The sequence below is a fragment of the Mycotypha africana genome (genome assembly GCF_025528875.1).
Source record: "Mycotypha africana strain NRRL 2978 chromosome Unknown BDF20scaffold_10, whole genome shotgun sequence".
Classification (NCBI taxonomy): Eukaryota; Fungi; Mucoromycota; class Mucoromycetes; order Mucorales; family Mycotyphaceae; genus Mycotypha; species Mycotypha africana.
The window spans coordinates 736,840-759,634 of record NW_026515734.1 but is presented as its reverse complement, the minus strand read 5'-3'; the positions used below and the strand labels follow the sequence as shown (position 1 = coordinate 759,634).

General features: G+C 37.5%; 10 protein-coding genes across 10 annotated transcripts; 7 read left to right on the top strand and 3 right to left on the bottom strand.

Moving 5' to 3' along the window:
• Positions 1–1,678: 1,678 nt before the first annotated feature.
• BDF20DRAFT_825710 (uncharacterized protein) lies at positions 1,679–3,598 on the top strand (the record flags this gene model as incomplete). The annotated part of the gene is made up of 6 exons (XM_053077996.1): positions 1,679–1,797; positions 1,891–2,010; positions 2,079–2,209; positions 2,285–2,478; positions 2,549–3,333; positions 3,412–3,598. The coding sequence occupies 6 exons, from the start codon at positions 1,679–1,681 to the stop codon at positions 3,596–3,598; spliced, it is 1,536 nt and encodes a 511-aa protein (XP_052932880.1).
• Positions 3,599–3,983: 385 nt separating this feature from the next.
• Positions 3,984–5,847, top strand: BDF20DRAFT_111541 (uncharacterized protein). Its single transcript, XM_053074704.1, has 11 exons — positions 3,984–4,180; positions 4,262–4,488; positions 4,572–4,611; positions 4,690–4,702; positions 4,763–4,809; positions 4,889–5,005; positions 5,068–5,100; positions 5,179–5,271; positions 5,344–5,544; positions 5,618–5,637; positions 5,704–5,847. The coding sequence occupies exons 1-11, from the start codon at positions 4,051–4,053 to the stop codon at positions 5,746–5,748; spliced, it is 966 nt and encodes a 321-aa protein (XP_052932879.1). The 5' UTR covers positions 3,984–4,050; the 3' UTR covers positions 5,749–5,847.
• Positions 5,848–6,170: 323 nt separating this feature from the next.
• On the top strand, positions 6,171–7,311 carry BDF20DRAFT_838579 (uncharacterized protein; the record flags this gene model as incomplete). The annotated part of the gene is made up of 5 exons (XM_053079181.1): positions 6,171–6,269; positions 6,570–6,752; positions 6,837–6,910; positions 7,069–7,149; positions 7,230–7,311. 5 exons carry the CDS (start codon positions 6,171–6,173, stop codon positions 7,309–7,311), a joined length of 519 nt encoding a protein of 172 aa, XP_052932878.1.
• Positions 7,312–7,654: 343 nt separating this feature from the next.
• On the top strand, positions 7,655–10,518 carry BDF20DRAFT_838578 (phosphoribosylglycinamide synthetase; the record flags this gene model as incomplete). Its single annotated transcript, XM_053079180.1, has 8 exons — positions 7,655–7,664; positions 7,728–7,829; positions 7,909–8,003; positions 8,065–8,131; positions 8,201–8,376; positions 8,446–9,088; positions 9,171–9,351; positions 9,423–10,518. 8 exons carry the CDS (start codon positions 7,655–7,657, stop codon positions 10,516–10,518), a joined length of 2,370 nt encoding a protein of 789 aa, XP_052932877.1.
• Positions 10,519–11,225: 707 nt separating this feature from the next.
• Positions 11,226–12,097, bottom strand: BDF20DRAFT_797541 (uncharacterized protein; the record flags this gene model as incomplete). The annotated part of the gene is made up of 3 exons (XM_053076293.1): positions 11,226–11,374; positions 11,447–11,935; positions 12,016–12,097. Coding segments are annotated over 3 exons (720 nt in total), but the record flags the coding sequence as incomplete, so codon positions are not given.
• Positions 12,098–12,886: 789 nt separating this feature from the next.
• Positions 12,887–13,639, top strand: BDF20DRAFT_838576 (uncharacterized protein; the record flags this gene model as incomplete). Its single annotated transcript, XM_053079179.1, has 2 exons — positions 12,887–13,150; positions 13,223–13,639. 2 exons carry the CDS (start codon positions 12,887–12,889, stop codon positions 13,637–13,639), a joined length of 681 nt encoding a protein of 226 aa, XP_052932875.1.
• On the bottom strand, positions 13,468–15,667 carry BDF20DRAFT_111333 (fungal-specific transcription factor domain-containing protein). The gene is made up of 3 exons (XM_053074702.1): positions 15,491–15,667; positions 15,113–15,365; positions 13,468–15,043 (listed from the first exon to the last, which is right to left on the bottom strand). The coding sequence occupies exons 1-3, from the start codon at positions 15,593–15,595 to the stop codon at positions 13,737–13,739; spliced, it is 1,665 nt and encodes a 554-aa protein (XP_052932874.1). The 5' UTR covers positions 15,596–15,667; the 3' UTR covers positions 13,468–13,736.
• A 257-nt stretch (positions 15,668–15,924) lies between these two features.
• On the bottom strand, positions 15,925–17,202 carry BDF20DRAFT_907635 (WD40-repeat-containing domain protein; the record flags this gene model as incomplete). The annotated part of the gene is made up of 4 exons (XM_053083403.1): positions 15,925–16,403; positions 16,477–16,604; positions 16,669–16,958; positions 17,038–17,202. The coding sequence occupies 4 exons, from the start codon at positions 17,200–17,202 to the stop codon at positions 15,925–15,927; spliced, it is 1,062 nt and encodes a 353-aa protein (XP_052932873.1).
• A 1,096-nt stretch (positions 17,203–18,298) lies between these two features.
• Positions 18,299–19,541, top strand: BDF20DRAFT_111410 (uncharacterized protein). The gene is made up of 4 exons (XM_053074703.1): positions 18,299–18,420; positions 18,500–18,604; positions 18,662–18,877; positions 18,973–19,541. Exons 2-4 carry the CDS (start codon positions 18,503–18,505, stop codon positions 19,264–19,266), a joined length of 612 nt encoding a protein of 203 aa, XP_052932872.1. The 5' UTR covers positions 18,299–18,420; positions 18,500–18,502; the 3' UTR covers positions 19,267–19,541.
• A 385-nt stretch (positions 19,542–19,926) lies between these two features.
• On the top strand, positions 19,927–22,792 carry BDF20DRAFT_889802 (uncharacterized protein). Its single transcript, XM_053082154.1, has 6 exons — positions 19,927–20,849; positions 20,954–21,359; positions 21,433–21,691; positions 21,791–21,983; positions 22,051–22,255; positions 22,327–22,792. The coding sequence occupies exons 1-6, from the start codon at positions 20,233–20,235 to the stop codon at positions 22,663–22,665; spliced, it is 2,019 nt and encodes a 672-aa protein (XP_052932871.1). The 5' UTR covers positions 19,927–20,232; the 3' UTR covers positions 22,666–22,792.
• The last annotated feature ends 3 nt before the right edge of the window (positions 22,793–22,795 follow it).

Genomic DNA, 22,795 nt, shown 5'->3' with positions numbered 1-22,795 from the left:
AAACTTTGGCTTAACAAAGCAGAGATATCGAACAGAAGAGCGTAATAGTAATGTGTTAACTATCGTTAGTCACTATGATAGTAATCAGGTAGGACTGTTCAAATTATTCCCTTAGAAACCCTTCTTACAAGAACATTACTTTCCGCTGATGATAATTATACACTACTGCTAACAAAAATATGTAGGGTGCTAAACCACGTCTTATACAACTGGTAAACATTTTCTCTTGATGAACAGACTCTAAGAACTGTAGCAAAGCTGTTGAAAGAAGATATGCATTTTTCTAGAGCCTACTATACACTCAAAAGAAGACGATATCGTTAGACTATTATAAACTTTATGACAAATATTCTTTGCAGCGTTAAACTTTTTCATACACTTGTTGGTACAATAAGTCGTTTAAAAGTAAAAAACCAGTCAAAGAAGAATAAGAACTACGGAATAGAATATAGAGAAAATGAAATCAATGACTACAAACGGTGAACAACAAGAAGCATAACTGGTAGAGCTATCTTAACGAAAATTCGCAAGAGCAATTTGGCATTTGGATACTCTTAGAAGGGCTCACTGTATTGATTAAAAAAAAAAGCCCTTTCCGTCTAAATCGGTAATGGTATGCTCAGCAAATCAAGTATCATCTTAAAAGTCCATAATATCGATATCGTACATGCCTTATGCGGAGCATGAGACGCTTGAATAGCTTGGGTAGCTTGGGTAGCTTCGGAAGCTATATGATTGACTCAATGAACTTACGATAAACATTTGTACCTTTTTGAAAGATGTTTGGACTTTGATTCAGCGTTTTACTCAACATGATATTCACTATCAAAGTTGTGTTAATTTTTGATTTTTAAGGTTAATTTTGGAAACCTAAGGGTTTTCTAGCAGCTATACATACAGTAATACTGGTGCTCACATGTCCCTAACTATGGATCTGAAGTTTAACCAACTGACCAATTCTCGGACAAGCTTAACTTCTCATTTGAAATGATAACCCGTCTACACATACACAATTGTCAATAAACTAAATTCCTACTACTCCCTCATTATGTTGGCGAAGGTCTTATATTTTTGGCGTCTCCCTTTTGCAGTATATTTGCCTGCTTGTCTGAAGTTATAAATCATTTCTCCAATATAAAGTAAGTGCTTGAGCCCTTAATGCCTTCACTTCTGGGAAGTTGCTTAATCACTGTGATATGATTTTCAAGAATACTCGACGAGTTCTTACTGAGTATTAAGTAGAACAGTGGAGAATCCGACGTGCTTTCGTCTACTATTCCCTCAGCGCTGGAATGAAGTATACCGCATACCGCTGAAGTTCAGGAAGAGCTCTTTCTGAAGAATTTTAAGAAACTGTTCGTTCTGCTCTGCTCATATTTTTTTTTTTTGTTTTTTGTTCTTTGTGCTAATTTCACATTTCTCATGTCGACTATCAATTTTTTATCAAGATTCAAAATCAACAGCTTACTTAGTCCTCCGAATCAACTTCTTCAGTGTCGACTTTCATTGTATACTGCGCTTGAAGTAAAGGTTCATTTCAGAATTGTAATTTACTCTGTACAAATTTTAGGAATTTCTCAATTTTTTTTAAATACCGCGAATACGCATTGCCTTTTCACACTTGCCATACTTTAACCGTTGACACTTTTACTCACAACTAATCAACAATTTTACAATAATGGACAATATTGACGATCTCATTTTATCCTTAACTGATAAGCAAATTGAAGAACAAAAGAAGGCTGCTGAAGACAAAAAACAAGCCGAAAGAAAAAGTGGAAAGCGAAGTAGAAAAGAGTAATGGTTAATTATTTATCTTCAATAACCACAACATAGACTCATTATTTCCCCTTTGCATTAACACTTATCGTGAACTGCATGTACTCATAGTGCCTCTGACTCAGATGATGAAGACGCTGTATTTTCTGAAGAAGAAGAAATTGATGAGGACCTGGACGACATTAACGTATATGGTCCTGATCTATATAAGGATGAGGAAGATCGTCGCAGGTAAAAAGAAGAAACTTCACTATTTACCCTTACGACAAAACCACAACACCAACAATGTATCACACTAGGCTACAAGCATTACCTGAAGTTGAAAGAGAACGAATTCTTGCTGAACGTTCAGAAGAAAGGCAAAGGCATTTGGAACGTCTGGAAGTTAGAAAGCTGTTGAAAGACGGTAGAAGAGAGGATGTTACAAGACGTAAGAATGCAAACGTTGCAACAGCAGTGCATTTGAAGAAAGCCATTTTGAATTAGATATTACGTTAATTTTTAGGCTCTACAAGATCGAAAGCAAGTGGTACTGCAAATGCGTTGACTGAATTAGCTAGGCGTAGAGAAGAAAAACATAAAAGCCGAAAGCAACGTCGTGTCAAATCACCTAGCCCAGAAAGGAAAAGCCGTAGCAATTATGATAGTGATGTCGATTACAGCCCCGGCGAAGAGTCTGAAGAAGAAGTAGAGAAAAAAGTGAGTAAAAACACTTTTACAAACGCTAATCAAGTACAAAACTAATTATATCGAGCATTCTAATGTTTAGGCTCGAAAGAGAACGCCAACACTAGACGAAATTACAGCTATACAATTTAAAAGAAAGGATATAGAGAAATGGTTATTTGCGCCTCACTTTGATAATACAATTATCGGCTGTTTTGTTCGTCTATTGATTGGTGCTGATTCGAGGAAAGAATCAGTCTATCGACTTTGTGAAGTATTGGATGTTGTACCATGGCATAAAACCTATAAAATTGGTGAAAATACATGGTGTAATAGAGCCCTTAAGCTAAAGCACGGTAAAGCTGAAAAAGATTTCCCGATGGACATTCTATCTAACTCACCTGTCACTGAGCACGAATACCAACGCTTTTTGGCAACACTTGAATACGACGGTGTTCGACCGCCCACCATCGAGCAAGTTGAGCAAAAACAAGAGGATATCAAACAAGCTGAACGATATGTATTGAATGATAAAGAAGTGAACGAAATGATTGAAAAAAAGAGGGCAGTCAAAGGAGCTTCTGTCAATGCAGTTATGGAAAGGGCTAATTTATTAGCTCGAATGGAGCACTTTAAAGCTAACAATGATACAGAAGGATTCCTAAGAGTGCAAAAAGAATTGAAAGAGCTGGATGAACGTATTGGTCTTGCTCCAGATAATATTCAGGGTGACGTTTGGGCCAATATCAACAAGCAGAATAGACAAAGAGATAGAACTGAAGCACATGAAGTCGAACGTCGCGAAGCAGAACAAAGAAGAAAAAATATGATAGAGTCTGCCAGAGCAGCAAAGCAGCAAAGACAACAGATGTTACAAGTCAAAGCAAAGTAAGCAATTTTGAACCGCTGGAAACTGGTATTATATTGCATTTAATAAACAGGATTTCTATTCCTTTTTCTCTACAGTGAGCCTTCAGCTGCATCAGATTCAAGCTTGTTGTCTGTGGGTACAAATAAGAAACCAGCATTGGCAATGCCAAAGGTCAGCAAAGCGGCTTTATTGCTTGGGCAAACAAAGAACAATCAAACGGAATACGAACGACTTGTCACCAGAATCAGTAAGCAAATGAACTTTTGTATTAGACTAGATTAATGATGGTTTTATTACATTTTAAACGCAAACAAACCTGCAAAATATGTAAATCTTTCCTATATAAGAAGCTACGTACATGCTCATAACATTCAAACAATATAATACATGAGCTCTGTTTCATCAACCGATGATGCAACTCTTCAAAATGAAGTCTTCAATTTTCTAATCTTTTGTGATGATACAGAAAAATTGCTCCTTCCATCAACGAAAAACTTTGACACACTTGGGTTTCTCCATACACTTACTCATGCTATTGAGGCACATGAGGATTTTTTCTCATCAAAAAAAACACGCCGGACTAAAGACTTATCTGATAAGACTTCATCCAATCAAAACATTCAAAGCGGAATTCTTTTTGCATTTTGGTCGTAGCAGGAATATAGAAAAAAAAAAAGCATTTTCTTTTCCTTTGGAAAACAGTTACGAATAACAACAAACGCAGGAACCGCAAGATGAGACTACGTATAAAGCATGCCGAGGGCACGTCTACGTTAACTGATATTGATTCAAGTGACACTTTTTTAAAGTTAAAGGACCAAATTAAAAAGACGATTGGTTTGAATATGGTCCAAGAGATACAAAGTAGGGATAAACTACTTTTAAATGCGTACAAACCCTAGCATATTCTCGAGAAGACTGACCTTACGGCCTCTTTCTAAAAAGTTTCTGGAGGGTACCCTCCCAAGGCGATAAATGGATCCGAAAATGATAGTCTATTTAATATTGGAATAAGGGATGGAGATAGTTTGAATGTAAAAGTGACGGGCACAACAGTGACAAATCAGAAAGATCAAACTCAACCATTGCCATCAAACGGTATCATAGCATCAAGCAATAAGATTATAAGCAACAACGCTATTAAAGCGGACGATGGATATCTTATTCTTAGAGTATGATCTTCCCGTAAAATTAAATTTAATGATTTCCCACTTACCCTTTCCTTTCTGCTATCCATCGAAAACATTGGCATTAGGTTATGGAGGATGACAATTCTTGTTTATTTAGAGCAATGGGTATTAATTTTCATATAACTTTAATGAAATTTCTTGCCAGACGTAATAATCATCTTATGTTATTTAGGGTAATATAAGTGATCCAAAAGACGTAGCTGTAATCACAACCCATATCACACGAACAGTCTAATCAAACTTATCTCTACAACAGTTATGTATTGCAGAAGGACCCGAAAATCGCAGCAGAACTTCGACAAGGTAATATGCTTTTATGTATATAGAAAAAGAAAAAGAAAATATGATGACTTACTAAAATATTTGTTTGTTTGCTTAAAAGTGGTTGCCAGTGCCATCCTATCTGATCCAATAACTTACAATGATGTGACACTCGGTCAACCCAGAGAGAAATATATGGAATGGATTCAACGAAAAAACTCATGGGGTGGTGCAATTGGTAAATGATGAATGAAAAAAAGCTTTCAAATCGAAATATTTAAGCTGAATGGTTATATGTAGAATTGGCGATCTTTTCGAATTACTTTCAAGTTGGTAAGCTGAATCATATACTCATCTTTCAATCTTTTCGTTAATGGAAGCTTTTATTTGTTTTTGGCCTGGATAATCAAGAAATCGATAGTATCGATGTACAAACTGGTAGAATTGACAAATTCGGCGAAGGACTTTACAGTGAAAGAGTCTTGATTGTATATAACGGCATACGTAAGATAATCTTTGACCAAGGTATACCTTTTCAAGAATAATCATATTAAGATATTCTGCTTCATTTTGCAGACTACGATGCCTTAGCTCTTGCCCCCGATCTGAACCTCGATATCGGATACGATCAAACCCAATTTCCTACTACCAACAACAATATATTGCTTACGGCCCAGGAATTAGTGAGTCATTTCAAGGCAATGCACTTATTTACCGATATTGCCAACTTCAGCATCCGTTGTGAACAATGCAAAATTGGCCTCAGAGGCGAAAAAGGTAATGTTGGTTTTTATTATTAGGTTTATTGAACGGTCGAAGTGTTAACGCTTTCTTTTTTATCCCATTTTAGATGCGCAAGAGCACGCCACAGTAGGTTTTTATTAAGCATATATAACTTGCTGGATCAGTACTTACCTTTTTTTTTCCCCCAAACAGAGGACAGGTCATACAAGCTTCGTGGAATACAATACCAATAAATAGAATAAATAGCCGACTGAGGGCCTTATTAGCTAGATTTTGTACAGTCTATTTTATATTAATAAATGATAATAAATGCGCCGCTTTATTAGTGAGCATTAGGAGTATATTATATGATGAAGGTGTTTTAGCACGATATAAAAAAAAAAGGCTCTATAATCAAGTGCTTATAGTCCCTCTCAAGCAAGCTGGAATGCCACTATGATGCTTGAATTATCGTCAATATTCCAGGCAAAAGAAGTGGGCCATTCATCATGGGTGGTTGTTTATCTTTTTTCAAAATACTACCATCTTTACTATAATAAAAGTCGCAGTCATTTTGGCCTAATTTGCTTAGATCTAAGGAATCTTTCATTTTTGCAGACATTATAGCGGGCCCATTGAAGGATGTGGAGAAAATGCTGAAAAACAGCTAGTAGTTCTCAATGTTGTACGCCACTGAAGTATCAAACAACACCCTCTCACATACTACGTTAGACATGATCAGCTATGTAGGGCAAACTAGAAGTGTTAAGGCCGAAATGGTACAACTCAATAAACGCCGTCCAGAAGGAACTTAACATCGACAGTTAATAGACTTACAGTAATTTTCTTCTTCTTTGCCTCTTATTAATTGATATTCCGGTTTATTACGTTGGCAATTGAGAGTGAAAGGCTTGACAGATAGATTCAATTAAACAGACGTAATTCAAAATGCTCATGTCGAACTTACAAAAAGAGAGGTGGTTTAAGCTTGTGCTACAAATACCCTTTTATTTTATTTTATTTTATGTTTTATTTTCTTTTTTTACTCATTTTGTGCCTACAACAGTTTTATTATACAGGAAATTAGATCTGTTAAGGAGAAGCATAGAATTGGTCTACTTGGTAAAATGCTTTATACTTGTATGAGAACCATCAGATCAAAATACAAGGATTCTGATACTTGTTGTAACTTTCTAGAGCATACCAATATTGAGACTACTATCAACTGTCGATCCAGGATTAGAAAGGAAAAAAAGCCAATTGTACGATAAAAGAAGTAGAAAGCAATATGCCGAGTAGCAAAACAGGCTCGTCGCGTGATACTACTTACACACTGCAACAATTAGAGACCCTGTTCTTATTCTACGGGCCTGGTATGGTTGAAACAGGATTCCGGCTGTAACAAGGGAGAAAGCGTACTGTAAACATGATGGTGAGCATGCTTGTCGATGGAGGTATAAGATATCGCGTGAATGCCATTGTTGCCGCTAAGACACATTAGAAGCATTAGACACTGTCCGTGGCTGTAGTATCCTCGTTTGCAAAACTTGTTAACATACTATAAAACTGTAATGTTAGTGCAGCAAAAATGAAGGCTATCAGCATTTTGATTGGGGAAGATAACATCTTCCTTATCCTATTACCGACAGAAGGAAACTGGTAAACACATCCATTTTTAGTTTAGTTCGGTCTTTGAACACAAAATCAAACGTCTCAAATTTTTGGTACGTTCTATCCAGTTATATTGCAGCTTTGTCTAAACCGAAGCTAAAAACTGTAATTCAAGAGCAGAGAATTGGATCTACCCCCACATCTGTTTAATTTTATGACAGAGTTTCTGCCTTAGATTGATGAATTTAATCTCAACTCTATATGAGAGCTTGAGACTTACTTAAATCTATCTCTCATCTACAATCAAAAAGAATTCATATAGCGTTTTATAGCAATTATATATGGTCTGTGGACTTCCCCTCATCCATATGCACTTTTTCACAAATAAAAACTGTATTTTTAGCTTAAAAATCATGCCATTATTGACTACTTGTCGCTGTGGCTTAAAAATTGATATGACTCAGACACCCCCACAAAATCATGTAATTAGATAAGTGAAATTCTATTCTTCACTATCTTCTTGCTTTATTTGTCTCTTTAATTTATACAAACCATGGCTTCTGGTAAGGTAGATTTACTATGTGCACAATCCCTCAAACGATATTGAGCATGTTCCTTTGATATAGACAATTTGACACTTCTTTTGGTCGGTTCTGGCGGTCGTGAACATGCTATCGCATGGAAACTCGCTCAGTCAAAGAAGGTACAGCAAATTTATGTTGCGCCAGGTAATTATCTAGCACACAACCTCAACGTACAAGCTGAACGTATACGTCATGCATACTTATTTAACAATTCGTTTTGAAGGTAACGGAGGTACTTCAAACAACAATAAAGTGACAAATGTACCTATTGGTGTTGGCGAGTTTGAAAAGCTGATCGAATTTGCTATTCAGCATGAGGTAAGTATAGTAGTATTTCTAAATGGGGCTCAAATCCTCAATGATCTAATGCTGAGGTTAGGTTGATATGGTTATTCCAGGTCCTGAGCAACCCATAGTAGATGGTATTCAAGCTGTTTTCAGAAAGGGTAAGATAGAATAGCGCAAGCGTCGAATTTATAGGAAATGTTAAGCTGAAGGGTCGTATACTACTTTAGTGGGCATTCCTTGTTTTGGTCCTTCACCTAAGGCTGCTCAAATGGAAGGTTCCAAGGCATTCTCGAAGGACTTCATGAAGAGACACAATATACCTACAGCAGCATATGAGAACTTTACTGATTATGAAAAGGCTAAAGCTTACATTGAATCTATTGATCATAAAATTGTGCTGAAGGTAACATTTTTTGCTTCTCAACAATCAATTGCAGAATAGGACAAAATTCTGACCTTCATTATGATAAAGGCATCTGGATTAGCTGCTGGAAAAGGTGTTTTGATGCCTGAGAACAAAGAAGAGGCACTTGCAGGATTGGAAAGTATAATGTTGAAGAAAGAATTTGGCGACGCAGGAAAAGAGATTGTTATTGAAGAATGCTTAGAAGGTGAAGAGTTATCATTTTTAACTTTTTCTGATGGATACACTGTCGCTTCTTTACCGCCGGCTCAAGATCATAAGCGTGCTTTGGATGGTGATCTGGGTCCAAATACGGGTGGTATGGGCTGTTATGCACCCACACCAATTGGAACACCTTCACTTATAGAACAAGTGCAGCGTACAATTTTGCAGCCTACCATTGATGGCATGCGTCGCGATGGCTTCCCTTTCGTAGGCATGTTATTCACAGGCATCATGCTGACCGCTTCGGGCCCTAAGGTTCTTGAATTCAATGTTCGTTTTGGGGATCCTGAGACTGAAGTTGTTTTACCACTTCTGAGCGACGATACCGATTTAGCTGAAATTATGTTGGCGTGTGTTGAAGGCCGACTTGATGCTGTTTCAATTCAAACAAAGAATGCGTTTGCAGCAACTGTTATCATTGCATCTGGTGGATACCCAGGCGCTTATACTAAAAAGAAAGCTATTGCTATCCCTGAAAACACAGAAGGTAAGTCATTAAATGACGAAACACTCACCAACAGCATGAATAATTGCTTAAAATATTCTTAACACAATTGCATCGTACGTAGGCTCCATAGTCTTTCATGCTGGTACTGCAGTCCAAGATGGTCAATTAGTAACTGACGGAGGGCGTGTACTAGCAGTTTCTGCCGTTGCTCCAACATTGCGTGAGGCTGTTGATAAAGCCTATGCAGGCGTAAAATCCATTGATTTTGACCAGATGTATTATCGTAACGATATAGCCCACAGGTAAACGAATTTTTTGATTCTCGAATATCAATATCATGCTTGACTTATTCGAAATTTGCCTACAAAATTAGAGCGTTTAAACATGCCGAAGAGAGCAGTGATAAAAAGGGATTGTCATATGCAGATGCAGGTGTTTCTATTGATGCCGGCAATCTACTAGTACAAAAGATCAAACCTTTAGTCAAATCGACGAAGCGCGTGGGCGCTGATTCCGATATTGGTGGTTTCGGCGGTCTCTTTGATTTGAAGGCTGCAGGATTCGTTGATCCCATTCTTGTTTCCGCAACTGATGGTATTGGTACCAAGCTTAAAATTGCTCAGGAGTGTAATATTCATAATACGGTCGGCATCGATCTTGTTGCTATGAATGTAAATGATCTTATTGTGCAAGGTGCTGAACCACTGTTTTTCCTTGATTACTTTGCTTGCGGTAAACTAGAGGTTGATGTTGGAAGAGATTTTGTAGCTGGTGTAGTTGAAGGATGTCTTCAATCTGGATGCGCGCTTGTAGGCGGTGAAACAGCCGAAATGCCTGGCTTATACGCTTTGGGTGATTATGACGGGGCAGGATTCACAGTAGGAGCTGTGGAGAGAGACCAGATATTACCACGTCTCAATGAAATAAAACAGGGAGATATTGTGCTTGGTTTGCCGTCTTCCGGCGTGCACTCCAACGGTTTCTCACTTGTTCGTAAAATTGTAGAATCTCAACCTGCCTTGAATTACAAAAGTCCTTGTCCTTGGGATACCTCAAAGACACTAGGTGAAGGCTTATTAGTTCCTACTCGTATTTATGTCAAGCAACTATTACCTATTGTAAGAAAAGGATTGATCAAGGCCATGGCTCATATTACAGGTGGCGGTTTTCTTGAAAATATACCCCGCGTTATGCCAAAAAATCTTGGTGTAGTCGTTGACGCTAGATCATATGAGTTACCACCCATCTTTAAATGGTTGAAACAAGCTGGCGGTCTCTCTTCCCATGAGATGTCCCGCACTTTTAATTGTGGTGTGGGTATGATTTTGGTCGTGAGTCAAGAAAATGTTGCAGATGTCACTCAATTATTGCAAGAAAACCATGAAGAAGTAATTAAGCTTGGTTATGTTACTGACATTAATGAGTTGAATGGTAAAGAAGTTGAAGTCCGTAACAGTGATACTTGGTAGGCTAAATGACTACGCAGATCAGCTCTTCGATGTACATATGTAAATGGGGTCTTTGTGTTCGACATAGCATTACTATAGCATGAAGGCTACTATTTGTAAATCAATAAAATTGGACAGTTAAGCATAATGATGACATTCTCGCGTCATAAAAAATAAGGCCAAAGAACCATTTAGATAAGTGCCAAGGAGAAAGTCAAATGACATTGCAACACAATAAAAATGACAGCTAACTGATAAACAACTACCGTTTCTTGGCAATTGCACTTGTTGCGGAAAATATCAAACTGCAGAATAATATTCGAAGCAATACGTACATTAATCATAGATATTTATTAGCAAAAAAAGATAGAACACTTTGAAAGATTTTGATAAACAGTAGAGATATATATTATATGAAAGTATATTAACAGTTGATCGATTAGAGAATAGTTTAAGTCATTATAAAACTAGTGGCTTAAAAATGATGGATAACCTGGTTGTTGATCTGATTGTTGCTGTGGTTGACCTTGCTGTGGTTGACCTTGTTGTGGTTGGCCTTGCTGGCCTTGATCCTGGCCTTGTTGGCCTTGTTGGCCTTGTTGGCCTTGTTGACCTTGTTGGCCTTGTTGGCCTTGTTGGCCTTGTTGGCCTTGTTGGCCTTGTTGACCTTGTTGGCCTTGTTGGCCTTGTTGACCTTGTTGTCCTTGTTGTCCTTGTTGACCGTTGTTCCTGACGGTACAAGTATCATTCAATTGGACAAGTTGAGCATTATTAGAAACGGCTCTTTGAGGTAAGAGACCAGCGGTTCTATTGAAAACATCAGGACTGATAGTAGCATTCTTTGTAAGTAAAACACCATAAATGTCATTATGATCATCTCTCTTGGAGTTTTGATTGTTGTTATTGTTGTTATTGTTGGTATTGTTGTTGTTGTTGTTGTTATTGCCACCACCCAAAGTCTTTGCATGGGATCCCCAAATGAAAATGGCATCAAAGTTGGTAGAAGTATTTGTGCCAGGTTGAGCGTTGGTATCAATCAATTGAGTGTAAATAGTAGCTTCGACGGGCTTTGTGCCGGGAAGGGGTGTAGCGCCAGTGGTTGCATTGTTGTTGTTAGCATTGGACTGATCTTTTTGGGTAAACTTGTCCCACAGACCCTTGTTAACAAAGACTTGGGACGTGTAGGCTTCCCACAATAGTTCATGGTTCGAAACATTGGTTTGACTGTCGGGGTTTTGTAAAATGAGGGAACCAGCAACTGTAGCATTTATACCAAGGTTTAAGGTGGTCTGATTCAGGAAAGCAGAGGATAATACATCAAGTGTTGAGTTGGACGTGGTGTTGACATCGAATTGAGCGCAATCAATTTGGATATTGAATCTTTGAGAGAGAGTTTGATAAACATCCCAAGCATTTTTCGTAGCTCCAGTTATATACCCTGCGTATTATAGCTACCTTTCAGTTCAAATGTTCTCGATTCGATTGTGCCTCTTACTTAAGCTAGATAATAGAACTTACATGTGCCATTAAAACTGTTTATATTAGTTCCTTGTGGATAATGGGATAAGGCATCAGCAGAACCTTGTTGCTGAGGCTCCTGGTTATTGGCTTGAGGCAGGCGCCAAGCAAAAGATGTTGATGCGAAAACTAAGATTGCAGCAGAAATGTATTTCATGTTTCAATAATTCGATAGATACGACAAAATGGAATGTTTTAAGAAGACAATTGAAGTATACTTCAAGGCAAGCCAGCTATTTATACTGATTCAGATTTCAGACACTGATAGAGGAAGTTATGGGATGATATATCTATGACATTATTTAAATGCTTGGCTTTGCCGTTTTGAAAAATTTATAAGCTTATGGTTACCTAGAAAACGTCATGCATGAATTACGATTTTCATTCTCATTTTTCAGCTTGTCTTAGACTTTTCCAATAAGAGGTCTTTTTATTATCATCTGTTAAAGAGGGGACTGGACTCTTAAAAAGTATAAGCCTGGTTTATGCATTTAACAAAAACACTTGTTTCATCGTCGGATCATCAAATGTTTGGAGATAGACATCTGCAAGAATTTTGGCAAACTGTTTCTCCGTGCGCCGATTGGGCACAGATGGATTTACTAAGTTAAAAATCTTTTAGAAGAAATCAGCTAGTCTTTTTTAATTTACCAGCCAAGAAAAACAAAAACACAGTAGTATAGGAAAAAAATGTGTCTATTGCCATTAAGACAATTTACAGGGAGATTATGCAACGACTGGCCTTGAAACTATTTTGTGCGGTTTGACATAAAAGTGCGATTTAGGTTTGCTTAGTCATCATCGAGGAACTTTACTCAACTTCAATTTTTAACTTTCCTTTTTTTAAATTAAGTCTCAAGAAGATGCTGTAATGGAAGAGGCACGTCGTAATCAGTTAGTCGTACTTGCCAAACGAATAAAAAGTGCTGATGACAAAATTAATGAGTGCTTGAAAAAGTTGGGATGGGAACGCGCAGAGTTGTTGCAATGGTACAAAAAGCAATCGCAGAGTTTATCAAAATGTCCAATCAATAACAGTCATGTTGTTCCTACTGATTCCTTACAAAGACACTCGAATATTTGCTTACTGAAAACTAAAGGATTCGATGTCAAACCATCAGAAAGAAAGCGCAAAGTGAGACCATTTGAGTTTTATAATGCAGGAGTGAAGTCTGAAGCCTAACATCAATCACCCGTTATTCATTAGACGGCCAAATATAATAGACGGCCTTTATCATCTCTGTTTTTTTACGAGCAATCCTCACAAATCACTTCGTTCCTTGGCCCTCCGCCTCTTGCTTCAAATTTAAAAAGCACTAGTCTGCCTGACGAGAGAAAATATTTGATAAACACCACAATATTAAATGAAAGTTCCTCAAATTCGCACAGAGAGGTTTACGATAAGATTGTCGCCGAATCCAATCAGATAAAGTTACAAAGAAGCAACAAACAAGCTATTACAACGATAGATAGACAAGACTTGAAGTCAGGCATTTCTGTGCCATCAAAAAAGAGAGTATTGGAGACTTTGGATGAAAAAGGAAACAAAAGACGGTCAAAACAGTATAGATATCGTTTGAAAAAATCAATGTCTCAAAGTGAAGTAAGTAAAGGAATAAAGTAGAATTATCATAACAAAAGGTAACTACCAACGCTTTTATTTATGATAGGTACAAAGAGAATTGATCAAGGGTTTCATGGAAGAATTTTCGACAACAGAATCACCTGTTGAGGATAACTTCGGTCAGAGGTGATACGGATGCTAATTGTTTGGTCAATTGCAATGTTTGTTGGAGTTCCTCTTTCATATTCAATTTCATAAAAATAGTATTAGAAGCAGATAAATAGTGTATAATTTGCTGGATACCCCTAATTGAACAATACATATCTTCGAACGCGTTACATTCTAAAACAAGTTCAGTTAGTTGCCTAATGTGTAACGCTGGTTCCTGACAGCGGTTGAGGTCCAAATGTTGATAAAGTAAGATCATAGTAAAATTGCATATAAAATAAAGAAAGCATGTTGTATAGCGCATATTTTGACGTGTCGGCGGTGGGATTGTGGATATAATCAGATTAAGTGTTGTGCGTAGTTGACTTTCTAGCGTTTCTTGTGTGAGTATATGGTTGTATATAGGAGCAAAAGGCGATATTCTGTTGAATTTATTGTGTAAATAATGTAAAATATTTGCTTGGTTCTGTAATATTCTTATGTTCATAACAAATTGCAGTATTTTTTGGTGCTCCATAAACGATTCAATTGTATCATTATATAATATTGTTGGCAAGTCTTTTTCGTCAATTTCTGAGATGTTAAAATGAGGTAAAGTGCCACTTTCCGCACTAAGTTTGTAAACGATTTTGCATATTATTAAATTGCTATTGTATCGCATAACAGCTGTTCCATACCTTAGCATGACATCGTAGCAATAAACGGCCCAAAAAATTCTCCTTCTTATCTCGGCATCTACTGTCGATGTGGACCTTGGTTGCTGCACATTGTTTTCAATTGTAATCGTTGAAGAAGGTTGAAGCCCTAGGTCTGTACACATTTGGATGAGGATCTGATGATAGTACATTGTTCTCCAAATAAAACCAGGTCTTCGCACATGTTCACTGTACTTCAGCAATAGGAATACTGCTTGCATTGTTGCTATATTCGGCTCAGATTCTTTATCTAGCAATTTCACAGCATTTTGGTAATAAATCCAACCTCGTGGTTGATCCGTTGTGGGCGCTAGATAATACTTAGTTATAGATACGTGCTGATTTGCAGCGTCCCAGCGGGCAGATACACAGTATATTGCATTAAGTAGTAGGTCACTTATTAGATTATTTTGTAGCAGATGAAAAAATGTTGGTCTGTCCAGTATAGGTATGATAGGATCTATGTATTGAAAATATATAGATATCAAATGGAACAAAACAGGTTGCCTGTGCTGGGACTCTAAATACTGCAAGTGTTGTGTTTGCTGCGATTTAGTAGTGTATAAACCTTTGCCTGACGGCTGGATGCATAATTTTTGGTCTATGTAGGAAAGAACACCAGCTTTACATCAATAATGCCTATTTCAATAAGATGGTTTTGCTGCCGTACCTGGTCCTATAATATCCTCGAATCGCATTTGATCGCGGTTAGCTAGTAGAGGCGCGTCGACCACTTCATCATTAGCTGTATCAAGCATAATCGAAAAGTGCTTGAGAAACTGCTCAATTCTGTCAAGCCTGGCCTCATTGATGTCTATGTGCTGCCTAAGGGCAGAATCTTTCTTTTGTTGTGGTTTATCGTACACACAAGTCGTATCTGCCTTCAAACATCGTTCACATGGGAACAAACCATCGCATTTAACCTTTTTAAAGGATAAGTCCGAACGTTATCAGTAAATAATTATAATTATATGATAAAGGACGACATCCATTCCGAAGTCCCACAGTATTGAACAGTTTTTTTGCTTTCTACACTGATGACTGCTACCTTTCTTTTCCGGCAAGGTATGCATGCTCTAGATGCTTTTTTCTTTGCATTATCATTTTTCAATGTCTTTTCTTCTGTGGTTGTACTTTTTGACTTGGGAGGCATATCAAATTTAATTTCATAGTTTCATGACAAAAGACGACAATAAAAAAAAAAGGGGGAAAAGAAGAGTAAAAAGTACAAAAAGTGAAATTTGATAATGGAACGAGAGGTTTATTTCCAAAACAACAACGCGCGCGTAATACACATGTTTACTTAAATATAGAAACCACCAATCTTTTGGCACACACAACGTAAACGCACGTACAAGCGGAAGATTTGCAATAACGAGAAATTAAAAAGATGAAAGGCGGCTCTGTGATACAGAAAGAAACCTAAAAAAGGGCTGTTAGCAAGCCTTCTTTTTAAACAAAAAATGAGTGAGAAGGGCTTTTTTATTTTAAAAATGCTTGATGAGACGTTATACAAATCGCACGACACTTTGTATTATATTCGCCTAATGGTTCAATAGCTCCTTCTTGATTGTTCGTATCGTTAGAATTGGCGAGTATATCATCCAGGTCCCAGCATTTGACTACACCATCTGATGACACAGAAAAGAGTAAGGTTTTTTCCTCCAACTCTAATACACTGATTGCTTTAACTCGGAGCTTATGCCCTTGTATTTCTTTTATGCATTTGCCTTCCTCTGTTGATAAATCCCAAAGTCTTAGATATTTGTCTTCACTGCCTGTTACAATATAGTCCTTATTTGTCGCTTTTGAATGGAAAAACTTCATTGTGTTGAATCTTGATCTATGACTGATGGTCACTGCTACTTGTGCATCTGAGACGTTATATATTTGAATTTTCCTATCAAACATGACAGCATACTGGTTGCCTTCTGTATTCCATAAGACTATCATTGGCTCCTCTATTGTTGTACTGAAAGTGTCAGACACTCTTAACACCGAACCCTAACACAATCACAATCTCTCTTCACTTACCTTTATCCAATTTGTTTACACTTGCTTTTCTCCCCGTCATTAAATTCCAAACGATGGCAAGTCTATCAGAACCAACAGATAGTGCAATTTTACCAGTAGGATGAATAGCCAAAGAATTGATCTTGCCCCTATAAATTGTACGATCAATTTTTGACAGCTCGATCTTAATGCTACATTATCAAATGAATTTACTTGTGCCCTTTCAGGGTTTTCAAAAATTCCCAATCCTTCGTTCTCCACAGATTGATCGTATGATCCTCACTTGCTGACAGCATGTATTTACCATGGAATTTGATATCCGTGATGTCGCCTGAATGATGTCCTCCCAAGGACCCATACTCCTTACGTTTTTTCACATCATACAGACGAATAATTTCATCTGAACTGCCAGAGGCCAAAAAGTGACCACCTACAGATACTGTGCGAATACATCCAGTATGTGCAGGAATAATAAATACAGGTTCCATCTTTACTTTTTTCTTCTGGAGACATTGTGTAGAGTTTAAAAGAGTTATTATCTTCTACTTAACCAAACAGTGTAGCAAGAACAAACAAACAAACCTCTTCTGTCCAATAAGCGTTTACACCAAACAATAATCGCTCATAGGTGCCGATTATAACACGAAAATCTTCTTGAATGTCAAGCAAAGCATTGGTAGGCAAGAGAGAATTAGGATCACTCACTTTCTCCAACATTTGCTTCTTTTTTGCTTGTGATTCAGTCATATCTGACTCTTTTGATCTTTTTTGCGGCGCTGCCATGATCGATCTAAAGGAAAGTGGGAGATCTAACACAGAAGAAGAGAGAAAAATTGGCCTTTCTTTTTTCTATTTGACGGAAGATCAAAAATTTGCGGTGGGATTTCCTCACCTACTGAGAGCCGTGCGGTCAGAAACCAAAAAATTAAAAGCAAAAATATTCTACTTACCAAGAACTTGGCAGTTCGAATGCGCTAGCTGCTTGGAAGCTGTAACTTGGATGGAAGCTGCCAAACAGCCAGTGAGAAATAGCTGTTCATTTTTCTTTTTTATGAGAGTTAGCGGGTCACGTTTTTATAAATGAAGTATTGGCAAGGACAAGTTCTGCCTTTTTTTTCCCGTTTGTTTAAAAGCTATTCTAAATATTTCAAAAAGCTTAGGAACAATGCATGATCAACCAAAGTATTACAATAGCTGCATGCCTTTTTTTTTTTCTTTTAATACTTTATTGGTTGTGGCTTCAACAATAAGTTTTTTTTTTTTTTTGTTTTTTTCCTTCGTGCATGCCTGATATCATTCTTTACTTGGAATAACATCGATGAAAGACAGTGTTTACCATAATGTTCGGGGAAGAGAAAACAGGTAATATGTTCATTGAAAAGGGTATAACAATCACACTCTCTGTATGGCCTGACAATCGGTTAAAGTAAGGGATTCAGTACGATTTCCAACAGTATAAAGATAAACTGCATGTTACTGCAGTAGCCACTGAACTTACAATCTTCTTGCTTCGACTATTTGGGTTGCAATAGAATTAATTTCTTTGTTTTTTACTTTTATTCTACTGTTCTTCTTTCTTCATTTTTTATACTGTTCCAAAAGCTATTCTTGCAGTAAGAAATAAAAGATGCGCAACGTTTTCATGTGGTTGACAATTTCAATTATTATTTATCAGCAATCCTACATACAGTTGCCAATAGCAGTCCATGCTAACATCATCAGTAAAAGAAATGACGCTATTTTTCAAGACATTGTTGTTTTTGGTGATTCCATGACGGATAATCGATCGTTTGATTACCTTTATGATAATATGGCAGCCATAATAGATCCTAATAGGTATATAGAAACTGCTATGTCTGGACTTTATACAATTACGCGCAGGGAGTTGTGTATGGCTAAAATACTAAAGAGAGTTTCCTTTGCAATTATGTATAATCTAGCTTGCATCCATATACCGCAAACTTTGTAAGCATGACCTTACTTCACTGCTCTAACAACACACTCTGCATATTTAACTCCTGGCTGATTTCACTCCTTTGCTTAGATCATGCGTAATTCGGACGGTCCGCTTTGGGTTGAATACTTAACAGCTATGCTAAATGATGCTGATCTATATACCTTTGCCCGTGTCGGTGCAACTGTCAATAATGTAAGCTTGGAACATTAATGTTGATCGTAGTAGCAGCTATCTCAAATATTGCAACAGTCTCTTGTCTTTAGGCCTCAGCCTGACTTTTCCGGTCAAGTCTATCGATACACGCTCACAGAAGATACTACTGAACCAAAATACGATAAGCTTTACTTCATTTGGTTAGGGGGAAATGATATAGCCGAGCTTTACAACAACAAAAAGTATCCCAACAATAACGTGGAAAGAGATCGCATTCTGAATGATACTCAATTTACAATTAGATATAATTTGGTAATTCTCAAACATAAAGCGTGTGCAAACATTATTACTCAGTGATAGGGTAACTAAATGCTTAATCGTTTGCGTTGTACTCCAACGACATTTAGGAAAAGCTATACGAGACCGGAGCTCGATATATTATTTGCTTGGGTGTGAATCCAACACATCTTTATCCAGCGAATAATGACAAAACAGAGGAATTCAGACAGTCTTACAAAGAGTCAATCATGAAATTTAACGAACGATTACAAACGAACATAGAGGATCTAAATAGCAGACATAATGATTCGAAAGCAGTTTTCTTTGAAACATACAAACTATTCTATTCGTTTTTTCCCGAGCAAACTATAATGGAAAATTCAAAGTGGCATTGCAACTACAGTGCAATATGCAATGGGTAAGGTATACCGACTGTACAAACTTTCTTTAACAAAATTTTGACATTTGAAATTGAATACGTACGCATAGAATTTACTGGGATAAAGCACATTATTCCACTTTTGTTCACGCACGCATAGCGCAAGCACTCTATGACCATATGTTTACGCTTGATTGGTATTAAGAAAGATAAAGTGGGGGGGGGGAAGATGTTGGAGTGTCTACTACGTTGATCCATCAATAAAAGACTGTAATACGAATGTAAACCGATCACAGAGAACTACAAGGATGTCTTATCGTGAAGCTCAATCCCTTCATTTCCTAATCTGTATAAAGCAAGCGATTTGGCATATTTTGGCCATTTTTTATTTGGTTGAATTATTCCCATAATTTATTTATTCGTCAATCCATGAAACGTAGCCGCTCTAATGATTCTCCATAATGGTCCCTCATAACGTACCTCTATCGGTAAGTGCCAACAGGCTACATGATTTGCAAGCTCTTCTGATTCCGTTTTTATTGCAAATTGGATTTATTGGCTTCGGATATAAGAGTTATGCGCATTAAAAAAGGTTATACGAATGTTATGCGCTCATAATGAGCATTTGTAATACAAAATTTGGTAAGCTTGGCTGAAGCTATAAAAAAAAAATTCAGCAAAATGAATTTGCGATGACTTGGCTATACCTCGTTTCCAAACAAGCAAAGCAGACTTTACTTTATGAATCTAGTCAATAGACCAGCATATTCATCTTGTTTATTTTTAATACGATTTCCGTTTCTCTCCTCTTCCTTCCATAGAGTTTTATTTGAATCATGAGCGAAACTAATTTTATACCCTTCAGTTACGGCTGGAAGGACTGAATTGTTTCAAATTGTACGTATTGCGGGGCAGCTTCTCCTAGGCGACTGTTGTTACAGGGCGAATTCACAACAATGAGCGGGAAACGTTTTTCCTTTTTTTGAAATAACTTTAAATGATGTAATCAATGCGAAAAGTCTATCTCTGTTGGAATATTTCAAAAGACCATTTTCTCTCCTCTCGTCGGTGTCCCCTCATCTTCTTCTTTTTTTTAATACTCTACCTAGTTACCTTATATCCTACTCTTATGCTCTTCCGTTCTGCTTTTATCAAAGGCACAAGACACTCCCAACTGTCACAGCTAGCCAACAAAAGATTTTTTAATTCAAATAACAAGTTACCTAATCAATGGTTTGGCCCCAAATTGAAACGACTCGCGGCCTACAGCACTTTGCTTGGGGGAACAAGCTGGTTGGTCTATTACTTGTCTCAAGACCGTGACAATTTCGTTGACGTGGTTGGCGCTCATGAACATGTTCCGCGTCTTGCGCTCTATCCCGAGAGAGGAGGTCCCAAAAACTTACCAATTGCTAAATACTATATTGACGATTCTGTTGAACAACACATAGCGTTCAACATAGAAGAGAAACCGCGTCTTGTTATTCTTGGTTCAGGATGGGGAGCGGTTTCTGTTTTAAAAAATTTGGATAAGGACAAGTATAATGTTACGGTGGTGAGTGATAACAATTACTTTTTATTCACGCCGTTATTGCCTAGCGCGACAGTCGGTACATTGGAATTAAGGTAAAAACGAAACAGGTCAGGGGAGACAGGGGCAAAACGAGGAATTAAAGTGGGTTTGTGTTTTGTCTTTCTTGCATACATATTGCGGGTATTGGCTATTATAGATCGCTTTTGGAACCAGTACGTAAAATCGTCGCAAGAATTAGAGCTCATTTCGTAGAAGGGAAAGCACTGGACATCGATTTAGAGAACAAACTTGTGGAAGTGCACAGTAAAAGCGGTGATAGCAGCTTTTATGTACCTTATGACAAATTGGTTGTAGCCGTCGGCGCTACGGGCATAACTCATGGTATTGAAGGCATTCAGCATACAGTGCAGTTAAAAACGATCCAAGATGCTATAAAAATCCGACATAAAGTAATGGAAAATGCAGAAAAGGCATGCTTACCAACGACTACGCCAGAAGAGCGTAAGCGGCTGTTATCGTTCGTTGTTTGTGGTGGAGGGCCGACAGGTGTTGAATTTGCAGCTGAAGTGTCAGACTGGATCAATGAGGATCTAGTGAAATGGGTTAGTGAACATCTAATTGGTAGTATTGCATAATAGGTAACCATTTGCTTAACAGCCATATATGTGTTTATAGTTTCCTAAATTGGTTCGTGAGGACATCACTATCCACATTATACAGTCCAGAGATCATATTTTGAACACCTTTGATAGTGAAATCAGCGACTATGCAGAGAAGAGATTTGAACGCGAGAAAATAGATGTCATCACTAATGCAAGAGTTGTTAAGATTGACCCTGACGAAGTAGTCTATACAATCAAACCAGCAAACCCAGATGATAAACCCATTACAAAAAAACTACCTTACGGTTTATGTCTATGGTCAACTGGTATTGGTAAGTGAAACGGATGTACAATTAGATAGCCTCATGAACGGTGAACAACTAGTAAAAGAACAGAATCTGATCAGCATGCTCTTATTACTGGCATAATAGCTATGACACCATTTGCCCAGAACCTTACAGAGAAACTCCCAGTTCAGGCGCATAAAAGAGTGCTGACAACGGACGAATATTTGCATTTGAAAGGAATAGAGGATGAGTCCATCTTTGCCCTTGGTGATTGCGCTTCAATCGAAAACCCCGATCTTTTAGAAAATATCATGGATCTATTCGAAGAAGGCGATGTGTAAGTGTGTATATAACTGCTACTCTAGATGGCTTAACAGCTTTTATCTTAATATTGAACTCAATAGGGATAAAGATGGCACATTACAATTCAAAGAGTTCCTTAGCATCTGTGACAAGATACGCCGAAAGTACCCTTTGGCAGCGGAACATTTGACGAACCTCAAAAAGATGTTCCGACAATATGATGTGGACCATAGCGGTACCCTTGATATGAATGAGATGAAGGCTATGTTAGAGGATGTAAATAAGAAGCTGACACATTTGCCTGCTGTAAGTCACTTTATAGGAAACAAATACTCCTTTTTTATATCGCCTGTTCACATGTAATATTTTACTTAAAGACCGCACAAGTTGCAAGTCAGCAAGGAAAATATCTGGCTAAATACTTGAATAGATTAGTTGAAAAGAACAAAGAGGGTGCCTTCGTCACAAGAGATGAATCTACAATGAAGCAGATAGTTGGCCCCTTTACCTACAACTACTTGGGTTCATTGGCTTATTTAGGCAATACAGCAGTGGGTGATTTCAAATGGGGGTATAAGATGACTGGTGGTTTATGGGCTTTATATCTCTGGCGAAGTATTTACTGGAGTAAGCAAGTCAGTATGCGCACACGTATGAACCTAAGCATAGATTGGACAAAATGTGCAGTTTGGGGAAGAGATATATCTACTGTTTAAAACAATAAAAAAGCCTAGTAACCGAATATTGGTGTCCTATCTGAATTTGAATTCATAATGAAAAAGTTTGGAAACGTTGTCTAAAAAAGCACTACTAGCACAAGAAGAAGTTGAACTGACCCTTCTTCTC

Excerpts from the sequence above, each read along its gene's own strand:
- BDF20DRAFT_111541 (XM_053074704.1), top strand. The coding sequence starts at position 4,051 with ATGAGACTACGTATAAAGCATGCCGAGGGCACGTCTACGTTAACTGAT. Across the intron at positions 4,181-4,261 it reads TATGGTCCAAGAGATACAAA|TTTCTGGAGGGTACCCTCCC; the intron begins GTAGGGATAAAC and ends CTTTCTAAAAAG. Across the intron at positions 5,006-5,067 it reads CTCATGGGGTGGTGCAATTG|AATTGGCGATCTTTTCGAAT; the intron begins GTAAATGATGAA and ends GGTTATATGTAG.
- BDF20DRAFT_111333 (XM_053074702.1), bottom strand. The coding sequence starts at position 15,595 with ATGCCTCCCAAGTCAAAAAGTACAACCACAGAAGAAAAGACATTGAAA. Across the intron at positions 15,366-15,490 it reads TACCTTGCCGGAAAAGAAAG|GTTAAATGCGATGGTTTGTT; the intron begins GTAGCAGTCATC and ends TCCTTTAAAAAG. Across the intron at positions 15,044-15,112 it reads CGAGGATATTATAGGACCAG|ACCAAAAATTATGCATCCAG; the intron begins GTACGGCAGCAA and ends TTTCCTACATAG.
- BDF20DRAFT_111410 (XM_053074703.1), top strand. The coding sequence starts at position 18,503 with ATGCGTAATTCGGACGGTCCGCTTTGGGTTGAATACTTAACAGCTATG. Across the intron at positions 18,605-18,661 it reads TCGGTGCAACTGTCAATAAT|TCTCTTGTCTTTAGGCCTCA; the intron begins GTAAGCTTGGAA and ends ATATTGCAACAG. Across the intron at positions 18,878-18,972 it reads TTACAATTAGATATAATTTG|GAAAAGCTATACGAGACCGG; the intron begins GTAATTCTCAAA and ends AACGACATTTAG.
- BDF20DRAFT_889802 (XM_053082154.1), top strand. The coding sequence starts at position 20,233 with ATGCGAAAAGTCTATCTCTGTTGGAATATTTCAAAAGACCATTTTCTC. Across the intron at positions 21,692-21,790 it reads TCTATGGTCAACTGGTATTG|CTATGACACCATTTGCCCAG; the intron begins GTAAGTGAAACG and ends CTGGCATAATAG. Across the intron at positions 21,984-22,050 it reads CTATTCGAAGAAGGCGATGT|GGATAAAGATGGCACATTAC; the intron begins GTAAGTGTGTAT and ends TGAACTCAATAG.